This window comes from Alosa sapidissima, chromosome 2 (assembly GCF_018492685.1).
Source record: "Alosa sapidissima isolate fAloSap1 chromosome 2, fAloSap1.pri, whole genome shotgun sequence".
NCBI lineage: Eukaryota > Metazoa > Chordata > Actinopteri > Clupeiformes > Clupeidae > Alosa > Alosa sapidissima.
In genome coordinates, this window is record NC_055958.1 from 29,507,507 (window position 1) to 29,521,041 (window position 13,535).

Consider the following 13,535-nt stretch of genomic DNA (forward strand, 5'->3'; position numbering starts at 1 on the left):
TAACAAAAGAAACTGTAGAACACTCTAATAAAATTCTCTGAAAGAGCAGCCTTGAGTCTTGCGTCTTCTTTTTTCTATTTTGTTCTGCTCCCTGTTCTGTCTATTTCCCTCTCTCTCTCTCCCCTCTCTCTCTCTCTCTCTCCCTCTCTCTCCCTCTCTCTCTCTCTCTCTCTCTCTCTCTCTCTCTCTCTCTCTCCCTCTCCCTCCCTCTCTCCCTCCATCTCTCTCTCTCTTGATACTACTCTCACATAGGCTCCCAGGCGGCACATGCAGGCTATCTAGAGGGGTTCTGTGAAGCAGGAGATCCCAGGGGCTGACAGAGGGATGGTGCTAGCACAGAAGGAGAGAGAAATCTCAACCTTCAACACCCTTCTAACCCCCCCTCCCCAAATAATGTGAAATTGTGTTTATGGGTCATTATGATATATAACAATGATATGTAGTTTTTATTTTCTCCTCATGAATGTTTTAAGGAAAATGAGAGTTGTGACACTGAGTACGATTAATGGGAATAAATAATGAAGGGGACTTTTCTGTGTTTCCAGTTTGTTGACAGATTTCAGCAGCACTTGAAAGGCCGGGCGTTGTCAGAGCCCGTCCGGTTAGTCACCTTCGTGGAAACTGCTGTGGGTCTGCTAAATTTTAAGGTAAATTACCGTCCATCGGAATAAGAGGGAAAAATGCTAACGCAGGGGGAAAACGCTGCACCCGTAACCTGCTCTGTGTAGATTAAAAGAGCTGCAGGGAGACGTGTGTCAGGGTCCGCTACCTGATTTCAAACAGTAATAGCAATCAAAGTCTTTTTATTATTTATTTCTAAGTGTTTATGTGTGTGTGTGTGTGCGCGTGTGTGGGCGCATGTTCTTTACACTTTTTTTCAGAAGTCACTTTTTTGTCTGACTTTCCATTTTAATTAGTCTCCAGTTAAAAACTGGGCGCAGGGAGATTTCCCTCTCTGTCACCCTCCTCATGAATAGGGCAAGAGGACACCATTTTATTTTGGGGTGGGGGGGTATTTTCAGTGGAAGCCAGCCATCCTTTTTCAGCCTTTTGTGATTATTTCCCCACTTTTGTTTTTTGTTTAGTTGTTTTTCCGTTCTTTTTTTTCTGTCTTCTTTTTTTGTCTTCTGTGGAACTGGCTGTCGTGCTGGCTGGGCCGAGTCCACAGAGCTGCGACAGGAAAATATCGCTGTGTCACAGCGAGAAGTGAAATTAATTTGGAACCCTACAAAAGCTTCAGACAAATTCCATCTGTTCCATGCCTGACACAACTGCATATCACATTCCAAACCCCTCTCTCTCTCTCTCTCTCTCGCTCTTTCTCTCCTCTCTATATCCCTCTCTCTATCTCTCCCTCTCTCTATCTCTCCCCCTGTCCTGCCACTCTCCACAGATTCCCTGGCCTTGGACAGGGTTCACAGAATGACAGATTTATTCTTTTTTTTTGTTTGTCTGTAGTGAGAGGAGGCTACTTCAGGTCATTAACTGTAGTGGATAATTATTAATATGTGTGTATGAGTGAGTGATTGATGGCATAACACATGCTTAATCTAGAGGCTGGCATGTTTGTTATGATGGCTCTCCATGTTGCAAGAGCCATGTGCCACAAAAAGTGTGTGTGTGTGTGTGTGTGTGTGTGTGTGTTGGGGGGGGGGGGGCAGAAGCAAGTGCGGCAGCGATATTAGGCAGTAATGGTGGAAATATGAGCTGTCTAACTGGGTGAGTTGACTGACTGCCAGGCTGCCTGCTTGTTCTGACTGCTGCTGCTGCGCACACACACACACACACACACACACACAGACACACACACATGCTCCCTCGCACACTCCTACCCAGCCCTTTGTGTCTGTTCTACCGCGGACAGGCGGTGTGTGCGGAGGTTCGGGATCTCGGGCCGAAAGCTGGCCTGCATCACGACGGTGTGGTCTTCGGCTCGGACGACTTCTGCGCCAGCATAGGTTCGACCTCTGATCCTTCCATCACTTTTTTATCAGGAAAAATACTATAGATTTATTCTGTGGTTATTCTTCCTCTCATATACTGATTTTAGTCACTGGATCACTCTCAGAATCACTGTATGTAAGTGTTATAATACAGCTTTGGTTCTAGTTAGCCATGTATAGCGCTGTGTTTAAATAGTATATTCTTGAGATGCATGATATGAGTAATACTGGACAGACGTTGCACACATTATTGAAAAAAAAAATATGCAGTGGAAATCTGTCCGATTTGAAGAAATTTGCCGAAATGTCTGCCTTCCTTTGCCGACCCTCCACGACCGCAGGTGCAACGCGCACAAAAGACGCCCGCGAGCTGCTGTATGCCCGGCAGAAGGTGGTGGTGACCACCAAGGCGTTCGGCCTGCAAGCCATCGACCTTGTTTACATCGACTACCAGGATGGCGACGGGCTCCGGCAGCAGGCCAGGGAGGGAGCGCTCATGGGCTTCACCGGTACGCCTTCCCCTCTCTCCCTCTCTCCCTTCTTCCTTGGCTATATCCTCTCATCCCTCCTTCTTTCTCCCCCTGCTCTCCTCCCTCCCTCTCGAAACCAACCCGCCCGTCTGTGCCTCCTGACCTCCCCTCTCCTCTCCTCCCCCGTCCTGTTTGTCTGTCTGGAGCACATGGTTCCGCTTTGCTCCTCCTACACTCTGTACTCCTCTCTCACTCCCCACCACACACACTCACTCACACACACACACACACACACACACACACACACACACACACACACACACACACACACACACACACACACACATACACACACACACATACACACACACACACACACACACACTATCTCTCTCTCGTTCTCTCACCTACTCACTTACTCACTCTCACTCACTTACTCAATCACACACTCACACGCACATGTACACACACACATGCACTCTCTGTCTCTCTCTCTATCCTATACAAACACACACACACACACACACACCGACAGACACACTCTTTCTTTCTCTCTCTCTCTCACACACACACTCTCTTTCACACTCACACACACACACACACACACACACACACACACACACACACACACACACACACACACACTCTCTCTCGCACACACTAACAAACACACACACACACACGGCATTTCCTCCTACACGCTCTTCTTTCGTCAGTTTGTCAGGTTTAGAGCTTTTTCTCTCTCGACGCGTGGCCTCACTAACACATAACGCTAGCTCTTGACCTGTATTTTGGATATGTATAACTATACATTTTTGATGTGATGTCAATTAAATATCATTGACATCACATCAAAAATGTGATATTTACTTAATTTTGTAACTACTCAATAATATCCTGACAGTGTCGGGTTCTCCCAGTGTAGTTTCCATTACTCCGACCTGAGGAATCATGTTTTGAGTTTCTAATAAATTCCTGGTAATGTTCCGATTTCTGTGACATCCATGGTCATCAGAGCAGCTTTAAGACATCACTTCCTCGTCACGATCTCCCACTGAGCCAAGTGTCTCTACTGTAGACACCCAGCGTAAACTGCTTGTACGTCAAGAAGACCTACTCATTAACAATGGCTGCTCGTAAAAGGTAATTTCTCTTAAAGTCACTGCGTGCTGATGTCCCCTTGGTGACGAGACTCTTTCTCAGACGACAACAAAAAAACATCAACACTCTTCCTCATCGGCTGATGGCACCAGCACAGCTCTGTCCACCTGCAGCCATGTAGGGCACTCAGCTACGCCCGTCCTTAAGATCCAGACTCCTTCACTGCATCCAACACACCATTCGTTGCACCACCCCCCTCCCCAACACACACACACACACACACACACACACACACACACACACACACACACACACACACACACACACACACACACACGTGTATATACTATATACATACACATATGGTGTTTGCTTTCCTGGGTCCTGTATCGACGCTCTGCCTCTCACTCCTTCCTCCACCCCTCCTTCCCTCTCTTTCGCTCCCTCATTCTCTTTCTCTGCTTTTTTTCTTTTCTTTTTTGTCTCTGTGCAGTTCTCTCTTGTTCACTGTGCTCATTAGTTTTGTCATCACCTCTAAAAATGTCTTGCTTTTGAACAAAAGGCTGAAGAGAAGAACTGCGTTCCTGTAGCTGTCGATTATTTCCTGGGAAAAGGCCAACACATCGCATTGCACTTAAGTCAATCAACTGTAGGCATTTTCACGTGAGGAGCACAGCGTAGTCTAAATTAACTGCCGTTTTCTTGCTCTATTTTCCCCCCACTGTTTTCCTCCTGCTCTTATGCAAAAATGTCAATTACAGCTTGTGACATTTCTGCGCACAATTAGAAGAAAAATGACGTGTGTGTATATTTGCAGGCATGTACACTTTGTTGTGTGTGTGTGTGTGTGTTTGTGTGTTTTTGTGTTTTTGTATTTGTGTGTGTAAGCAAAAGTGTGTGTGTGTGTGTGTGTGTGTTGGACGGTCTGCTGGAGGGGAGATGGGTGTGCGTGCATGCTTGCGTTCACAGCTAAGCTCTGTGTGGGTTTGTAGCCAGGCAACGGGAGTGGAGTCCTGGTGTGTGTGTAACTGGCCACGGGAGGCTGGAAATCGCCGTCCTCCTCCGGGGCCTTGCCTAATGAATACATAATTGCTGTTTGCCGAATGCACAGTGTTACCCCTGCTAATCTATGTATACGGTAACTGTTCCACTCCCCCGGAGCTGAGCAGGACAGAGTTTTGTCTCTCTTTCTTTTCTCCCCATCCATCCCTTTCTTTTCTCCTCATCCCTTTCTTTCCCTCGTCTACCCCCTTTTTTCTCTCCATTTCTCCACCCACTCCTTTTCTGGTTTGTTTGATTTCTTCTCATCTCCTCTAAGTCTTGGCCAACCGAACGGCAGCGGCGGCGGCGGCCACACGAATAATACCCTTTGAATATGAATGAAGACGGCGATCCCATAATTACTCAATGATCTGTGGCTCCAGTCTAATCAGTGAGACGTTGATAGTGTGACCCCTACTACAGCATTAGTGCTGGAGGAAAGAAAGAATACGCTACAGACATGGCAGCGCTTACCAGCCCAAAACATATTATTACGACTCAGTGGTCTCAAACTAGGTGACGAGTCATCACGGCTGAACTGTTAGCTGAGTATTTTTTCCACTTAGTGGTGTTTTAAATAGTGGTAATTAGAAAAGAGACACCTTTGGGCAGGTTTAGTGGTGTATGCAAAGCCAGTCAGCCACAGACACACAAGCTGGTGTGGGTGAGGTGTGTTTGCGTGTGGTGTGTTTGCGTGTGGTGTGTTTGGGTGATCTGACTTCATGACTGGCAGCGAGGCGTGAGAGGCAGGCCGAGCCGTTCCCTCTGCCTCGGTAGCCGGGCATGCTGCAGGCTACTCGAGCGGACTAGTGTTATCCCCCCCCAATACTTACCCAATTGCCCCAGCCACCACCCCATTTGCCCCAGCCTTTTTTGCCACTGCTATTCTTCTTCTGTGGCCAGGAGGCCGCTAGCGAAGGCCACTTTTTACGGTTGACACTGACAGGGTGAGTGGGGCGGAAAAAGAACAACGGTCACTCAACGTTACAAACGGCAACAACGGCAAAAAAAAAAATCACAACGAGAAATTGTGAGCTATCGAAGGGGGAGGGAGGAGCTGAAATGGTGTGTGTGTGTGCATGCGGCATGAGGCAGGGACCAGAGCGGAGTGACTCTCGTGACACAGCAGTCTGGCGCTTGTGGGCTTCTCCCCACATCTTGACCGCAATTAAAAACAGGCATCTCCCTGGGCAGGCCTTTTGCGGTGAGTTCGGAGGAGTGCTATTCCCTCCAGGCCCCTGAGCTGGCGTGCTGCCGCTCATACACACGCAACTCTGCTCAGAACCCCCTTCACATATGGGGCTCGTGTCAACTAATGTTTACGACGTTTTAGAAATTAGGCTGAATTATTTTTGCCCTTTTTTTTTTTTTTGTTTATTTGTGCTGCATTTTTGTCCTGTTTTTTTCTGCTTGGTGTGAATATTTTAACAGACAAATATTAAGTGGTGGGACAGTCACACAAACAGAACATGTTGATTGAATTTAATATTAAATAGAATTGTGCAAAGCAGGCAGGATTAACAGCTTAATGGCGTGGGCCTGCCATCGTGTAATCTTAGTTACTGGCTATTACTGGCGAGACTCTGCTTACTTAAGTAATACTCTCCGCTCAAAGCCTCACCTGCCCAATAACTGACCTTGGACTTGCCGGGCGTCTTTTAAGAAGTGTGTGATAGTAGATGTTATTTTAACAGAACAGGGACCTTGATTGTGGCATTTAATCAAGCTTTTGTGAGCACTGTTTTGATTATAAGTATTATTTTTTTTTCTTTTGAGCATCCTCTTTCTGGTGTGTTTTTGCTGGTTATAAATGTATATTCTGGGCCTTGTGTTTTTCCTGATGGATATAAATTGTCCATTTATCAGCCAGAATTTTTAGAGAGATCAAAATTATATATCAAAAGATTTTAAGAATTAAGATTATTTGCATTTTACCATTAGTTTTTTTTTTTTTTTTTTTTTTTTAGCTTTTGTCATGAAATGTTAGAGAAAAGATCCATGATGAATTGCACTGAAAGACCAGTCCTGGCTAACAAGAATCTAATTTCTTCTAAATTTGACAAAAGCACTGACTGCCTGCCAGGGCAGTTACACTCTGCTAAACAGAGAGCCTCCAATCAGACGCCCAGGCACCAGATGGCAGGCTGCGATTGGCCGAGGAGCCAGAGGAAGTGGGAATGATGCAATGGGTGGGGAACCAATCACGGACCAGTCGGTTGGACCTAACCGGGCCTCTCTGGCTGGGCTGTTACTGGCTGGCTTAGTGCAGAGGACAGGGGAGAGGGGGGAACAGGTGGCAGTACAGGGAAGGGGGCATATTTTGTTGATGCACGGGAACTACCCCCTGCGAACCTTTTTTGGAATGGGTGTCGTGAGCTCGGGACAAGAGCCTCCTCTTTGGGCTGTTGATCCAACACGGCTCGTCCTCAGGGACCACCAGAAACCGTGCTCTCCACCACGCATAGAAAAAACATATCCCTCCGAGATTGCCCTGGATAAGAAAACACTCTTTTTGCAAGGAAAAAAAAAATCAGGATACTAACAAATTGTGTGTGTGTGTGTGTGTGTGTGTGTGTGCGTGCGTGTGTGTGTATGTATGCCCCCTCTTAAGAAAAAAAAATGAAACACTGAATTAATATATTTTTCACACATTTTAATGGGACTTACCATTTGAACTCAGGCCCAAAATCTCCCGAACAATTACACTAGCAGTCTGTCACGGCCAGCGAGTGCAGGAATACACCTGTTTCCACGAGTCGTCTGATGGCTTGTTTTCAGAATGCCTTTGACATTTGGGCCAAATTACACTGCTACACAAAGCACTCGAATAAGCTGAAATATCACCCCAATGCCACTGATAGGCTGCTGTGTGTGTGTGTGTGTGTGTGTGTGTGTGTGTGTGTGTGTGTGTGTGTGTGTGTGTGTGAGAGAGAGAGAAAGAGTGAGGTGAAGTGTGGTGAGGAGCGAGGCGAGAAGATTAGTCTAATGGCTTTCTCATGGGCTAAACTTACCACGGCCACCGCCAGTCAGCTAGCAGGATTTGGTTTCTCTGAGACGCCGTTGTGCCATCGCCGCTGCTGAACCTCGGGTGTGAAGATTTTCCGCAGACCCCCACCCTCCCACCCCAGCCTCGGCGCTGTCACTTTAGGGAGGGTCTGTGTGTTCACTCCGGCTCTTTATCAGTCCAGGTTTTTGATCCTATGAGGACAAAAAAAAGAACCGAATGTATGAATGTACGGAGGGATTATGTCCGAGCCATTTGGAAAGGATTCTAATAAGTCCCTACAAAAAGAAAAGGGCTTGCAAAGACGGTGTCGGTCATAGTGCCCCAAATCCTTGTCAGCATACGAGCGTGTCACCTTTAGTCGTCAGAGGAACGGAGGCCTTCATGTTTCAATAAGGGGAAATATATATAAATAATATATCTCACACAGCGTTGTGCCCAAGACAGAATTCGGAATTCAGAACAGAATGAAACGTGTGTTTCGTGTGAAGTAGCCCAGGGAGAGCGCCGTTTGTGTTGCTCAGAGATGTAAGGGAGCCGAATGCCGGCCTGCCCTCTCATAAAGTGGGATTTCACGCTCCTGTATTATTGTCGCCTGTAATTCTTCACCCTTAAGGCTAGTCATTAACACACACATAACTGGGCTTTTCCAATATTAGTTGCTTTTAGGCCTGACATCTACATCTCTGTGTGTGTGTGTGTGTGTGTGTGTGTGTGTGTGTGTACCTGTCTATTTTTTCTATATTTTTTTCATGAATATGTGAGTGTTTTCCTTTCTGTTTTTATACCAAAATACACATAGAATAGCATTTGCCCATTCTGTGATTCTGCACTGTGTGTGTGTGTGTGTGTGTGTGTGTGTGTGTGTGTGTGTGTGTGTGTGTGTGTGTGTGTGTGCGTGCGTGTGTGCGTGCGTGCGTGTGTGCGCGCATTTCTGAGTGTGTGTGTGAGAGAGAGATAGAGTGAGAGTGTGTGCGCGCGCTCGTGTGTTTGTGTGTGTGTGTGAGAGAGAGATAGAGAGAGAGTGAGAGTGTGCGCGCGCGCTCGTGTGTTTGTGTGTGTGTGAGTGTCTGTGTGTCTCACCCAAACTTCCCTGGTAATGAGAAGCAGAGTGGGCAGTGGCGCCGTGGCCGGGCTCAGATTGAAGTGTAACTAAGCGTGCAGTAAAGTTGGAGGGTGCAGCAGGGCTCGGGGCCAAAGCGGGGATGACACCCATGATTCATAGCATCCTCAGGCCCCGCTGTGCCCCTCAAATTCACCGCTGGCCAGGGAGCCGCTTTGGGCCACGAGAGGGGCGACAGGCCGTCAGCACATCCTCACAAACACAAGTACACACACACACACACACACACACACACACACAAACCACCTCCAAATCCTGGCCCTGAGATACAACGTGAAAACCCTGCCACCGTGCTGCATACCGCACACATCAGACATGCCACAGTTTACTCCGGTTTCTGAGGACGGCCTTGAGTCTTCGTTTTAGTATCTGTGTGGAAATCCTCCCCCCCCAACATGTTAATGGGAATCTCTGGAAAATTAGAAAAGGTGTCAGACACTCAAAGACACTGTTGTCTTTGGCTGTAAAAATCATTTTATCAGTATTATGGTGCTTTCTTATGAAACATATACAATTACTGAGTAAAGCCTTCAAGTAAGATACCATGACAATAGTAAGTATACAGAAAGGGGGCGAGATTGTGTATTGCACAGACCTTTTGATATTGTAGCCATATGTTGTGGGGGCAGGGAGGGGGGGGGGGGGCATTTGTTAGTATTAGTTTGGTCTGAATTCCAGTGATGCAAACATGTACTGTTTTAGAGCAAGGGTTGAAAGTAACACTTTCTCATTTGTGTATTTTACAAAGTGAGTACAAAACATAAAGATAATATTTTGTGACCGCCTACATCTGTCCTCTGTCACATACAGTTGTATTTACAGAAGTAAACGCAAATATAACTTAGACTGTTGGCCTATATTATAGCCTATATGCTATTCTTAGGTTGACAAAAAAATAACAATTTCCTTGAATCAGTTGGACTGTTACCAAAATGTCATCTTGCTTAAAAATATATGTCTCAAATAGGTGAAGAATATTTATTGAAGTCCAACCTCTGTATTTTATGTTTTTTTTTGTTTGTTTATTCAGGGAAGCAGGTGATCCACCCCAACCAGATTAGGGCGGTTCAGGAGGAGTTCTCCCCCAGCCCAGAGAGGGTCAACTGGGCCCAGGAGCTCATTGCTGCCTTCGACCAGCACCAGAAGTTGGGCAAGGTTCCATACAATCAGATTCTATATTATTATTACAGTTATTGAAGTTATCACTGTCATTAAAGAGCTAATTTAAACTTGCAATTGCACTAACTGCTATACACAATTGAGTGTGGCATTTGTCTGATACACAGATTGTAATTGTTTTGTGAGACGTGTTGTGTTGGGGGCCTCACCTTCTTGGCACTGGCGCTAATGCGGGCCCTGGTGGGTGAATGGGTCTAAAGCGGAGGAGGCTCTGAGTGCATTATGGATGATGGGGGAGAGCAATTAGGCTCGAGCGATATTGTTCCCAATTTAGTGCATCATTGACTCCTGTGTTTTTCTCCTGTGCGTTTTGCGAATGACGGCGTGGCAGCGCCACACAATCTGCCCGCACCTTGCTGTTCCCAGTGATTCCCACACTAAGGCTAGCCTCAGGGGCACCACCAGTGGACCCTCCAACTCCAACCCCACCACCTCCTCCACCTTCGGCTGTGGAGTTATTATCTCACCACCCCAATCAAAGTAGCCTCCTCCAGCTCCTCTTCCCTCCGCTTCACTCCGCAACAGTCTTTTAGTTGATTTTAAAATATTGTTTGTTTATGGAATCTCATTTCCATTACACTTATGGTGTTTCATTTACTGAGCCTATTTGAAAACACATTTGGAACTCAGCTCAGTATGAATCTAATAGGAGGAAAGTTTTGAGTGCTGCTGCTGTTTGGCGACGTTCCTTTGCATTAATAAAAAAATCTTCTAATCCATTTTTAAATATATTTTTTTTCTATTTCTCTTTTTTTTTTCTTGGCATATTCAACTTGTGAATAACTTCTTCCATTGTTCCACCTGCCTTGGGCTCATTCACACCCCCTCATATCAAGCCAAAGAGCCACCATTTTGGCAAGTAAGCAGGCTTCAGTATGCAACCCAAGGCAACAAGGAACTAAGACAAATCTCACACATAACTCTGTGTGTCCCTCTCAAAAGCTTTATTGATCCACTTAATACTGTGAAGCAAGTTATTCCTCAATTATAGGGTCTGTGAATTGACAAACAAAGCTGCAAGTTGTGATATTAAAGTCATGAAGCACATTTCTCAGAGACAGAACTCCTTACTACTTAAAATAGAGTAGGAGATGATGGCACTGTTTATCAGGACACCTTCTCCGATCTCCACATCAAAGTGAGCCAGTAGTGAACTTTCCAAGGAGCTGAGACCATTGAAAGGGAAGAAAGTAAAAACAGACCAGAGAGAAAGAGAGAGAATTGTCAGTATTTCTGTCTTTATCCTTCTGACTGTTTTCAGTAGTGCCATTGAGAGTCCAGAAACAGGATAGACAGGTGTGTCTCTCTCCTTTCCTCTCCTCTCCTCACCTCGCTCTCTATCTCTTGTGCTTTGGTCCATAGGGTGCGTTCACTTTCCGAGGCAGCATGATCGACATGCCATCACTAAAGCAGGCCCAGAACATTGTCACACTGGCCTCAGCTGTCCAGCCCAAGTGACCTTCGCCTGACCTTCATCTGCCCTTTGACTGACCGGAGTGATGGCCCATCCCCAGTCTCATGCAGGTCATCTAGTGATAGACTGTACCTCACCACCCCAAAGATGCCCTCTTCCTTTCCCTTACTGAAACACTGATAGAACGCTTTAATTGGTTATTGTAATGTTGTTTATTTGAAATAATGTATAAAATGTCTGAAAGTATTTCCTTCTCAGTGTGATGTTTGGTGGTGACCGAATGATGAACTGTGTGTGTGTGAGGTATGGTGTTCGTACACAGGTTGTGTGCTGTTCTCCACTCCATATGTGAGTATGATTTGTTTGTTTAGGTCTTTTTTGGGGTGCGGGGAGGGACAGTGACCATATCCAAGGCGGTGAAAAGGGTGAGAGGGAGAGAGACCGTGATAAAGGAGAGTGTGTGTGTGAGGGGGGGGGGGGGGGGTCTTTTTTTAACGTGTATGTTTTTGTTCTGTGTGTTTGTGTAAAAGTGTGCCCCACTATGCCCTTGTCTTTATGTACACATGTTTGTGTGTGTATGTGTGTATACATCCTGACCCCCCTGCCTCTCTCTTGGGTCGAAATACACACACACACACACACACACACACACACACACACACTCACACACACACACACACACACACACACAGTGTGGTGGTGGTGGTGGGGGTGATGTTCCCTTTCTGCCAGCCCTCAGTCAGCCTGGCGAAAAGGGTAAACAAACAGAACAGCCCAGTGTTGTTCCCCCTCCATTGAGCCCCGAGGCTCCTCCGAGCCGCCCCACTTCAAACGGCCGGCAGGCCAAGAGGGGCAGCCGTCGAGAAGCCCCTTAAACCAACACTGTGAGGTTCGGCTTTGGAGCGGCCTCCGCAAATCAGTCCTCTTTTGTGTGGGTGCCGCCGCGAGCCACTATTCCTGGTGAAACATGGCAGACAGGACGGTGCGCGGGGGAGGGGAGGTGGGGGCACTCAAGACGCTGGCACAGGGCCTGGTCAGGACCTATGGAGCAGTTTCAAAAACACACACACACACACACACACACACACACACACATATCCAGTGCAGAATCACACACACACACACTGTCTGGCCCTTCTTCTCTATGTAAATATGAGTGGCTTCTTAAATATGTTCTCTCCCTCTGATGGTCTCTCTCTGTCACCGGCTGCGGAGCAGTTGCCCTGGTCATGGAATCTCTTCTGGCAATGTGTAACTGTTGTCTGGACCTCTGTCGCTGACACACACACACACACACACACACACACACACACACACACACACACACATAGGCACACATTCACTGCACTGCTTGAGGTTTTTGCAATATTTTACCAAGTCACTGTTTAAACAAAGTGAAATAAATCCAGATAGAAATTCTAGACACACACTGTCAAGTCAAGTCAAGTCAAGTCAAGTTTATTTATATAGCACATTTCATACACAGAGGTCATGTCACACATTCACATTTCTTTGGTTAGTCAAATTTGGTCATTTTATTTTCACCCGGCTGCACTGTATGCAGTGTACCTATTTCTTTGTCTCCCACTGTTGATGACGCCTTACAGAAAATAATTGGGGGATTGAAGCTGTGTGTGTGTGTGTGTGTGTGTGTGTGTGTATAGTGGTGGTGGTGGTGGTGATGATGGTGTGGGTGTATGGAGGGAGGGGGGGGGGGGGGCGGTGATTATGTGAATGGGTAATAGTGTAGTTGGTCAGTATGGTAATGACGGCCTTCTACCTAATGTTTGGGACTTGATTTTGCATGATCAATTGTGTCTGCATCCTGCAGCCCTCCACACACCCCCCCTTCCAAAGAAACTAAAAAAAAAAAACGCCCACCCCACACCACACTCAGGTCTGAGCCTAATGCCAAGCTTGCAGCAGCAGACAATAAGGGATCGAAACCACTGCTGTGCCCAGCCAAAGGCCCCCAACAATAAGCTGGCTGTTTGGCACCGAGCCACATACCTCTCCCCTTTTGCTCTGTGCCCTCTCTGCACCCGCCCCCCCCCCCCCCGCCCACCTCCCACTTCTCTCTTTCCTTTTTTGGCTTTTGGTCTCATTTATTTTTAATTTTCTAATGGTATTTGTTTTGCTCAATCTCATTTTCCACCTGCTATGGTGTCTCAGAGTTTTGGGGGACAGGCCTGTCAGCTGTCAGCTTGTGTTTAGCAAATGACACTTATTATCTTTTTTTTTTTTTTTTTTTTTTTGGGGG

At 46.6% G+C, this 13,535-nt stretch overlaps 1 protein-coding gene across 1 annotated transcript in view; it reads left to right on the forward strand.

Annotated features, from left to right (window-relative positions):
• The window catches only part of clybl (citrate lyase beta like), a 76,750-nt gene extending 65,229 nt beyond the window's left edge, over positions 1–11,521 (forward strand). The window contains exons 4-8 of the mRNA XM_042084403.1: positions 546–647; positions 1,865–1,958; positions 2,285–2,452; positions 9,713–9,837; positions 11,224–11,521. Coding sequence (XP_041940337.1) covers positions 546–647; positions 1,865–1,958; positions 2,285–2,452; positions 9,713–9,837; positions 11,224–11,319 — 585 coding nt within the window. The 3' untranslated portion in view covers positions 11,320–11,521. The remainder of the gene's footprint in view (positions 1–545; positions 648–1,864; positions 1,959–2,284; positions 2,453–9,712; positions 9,838–11,223) is intronic.
• The last annotated feature ends 2,014 nt before the right edge of the window (positions 11,522–13,535 follow it).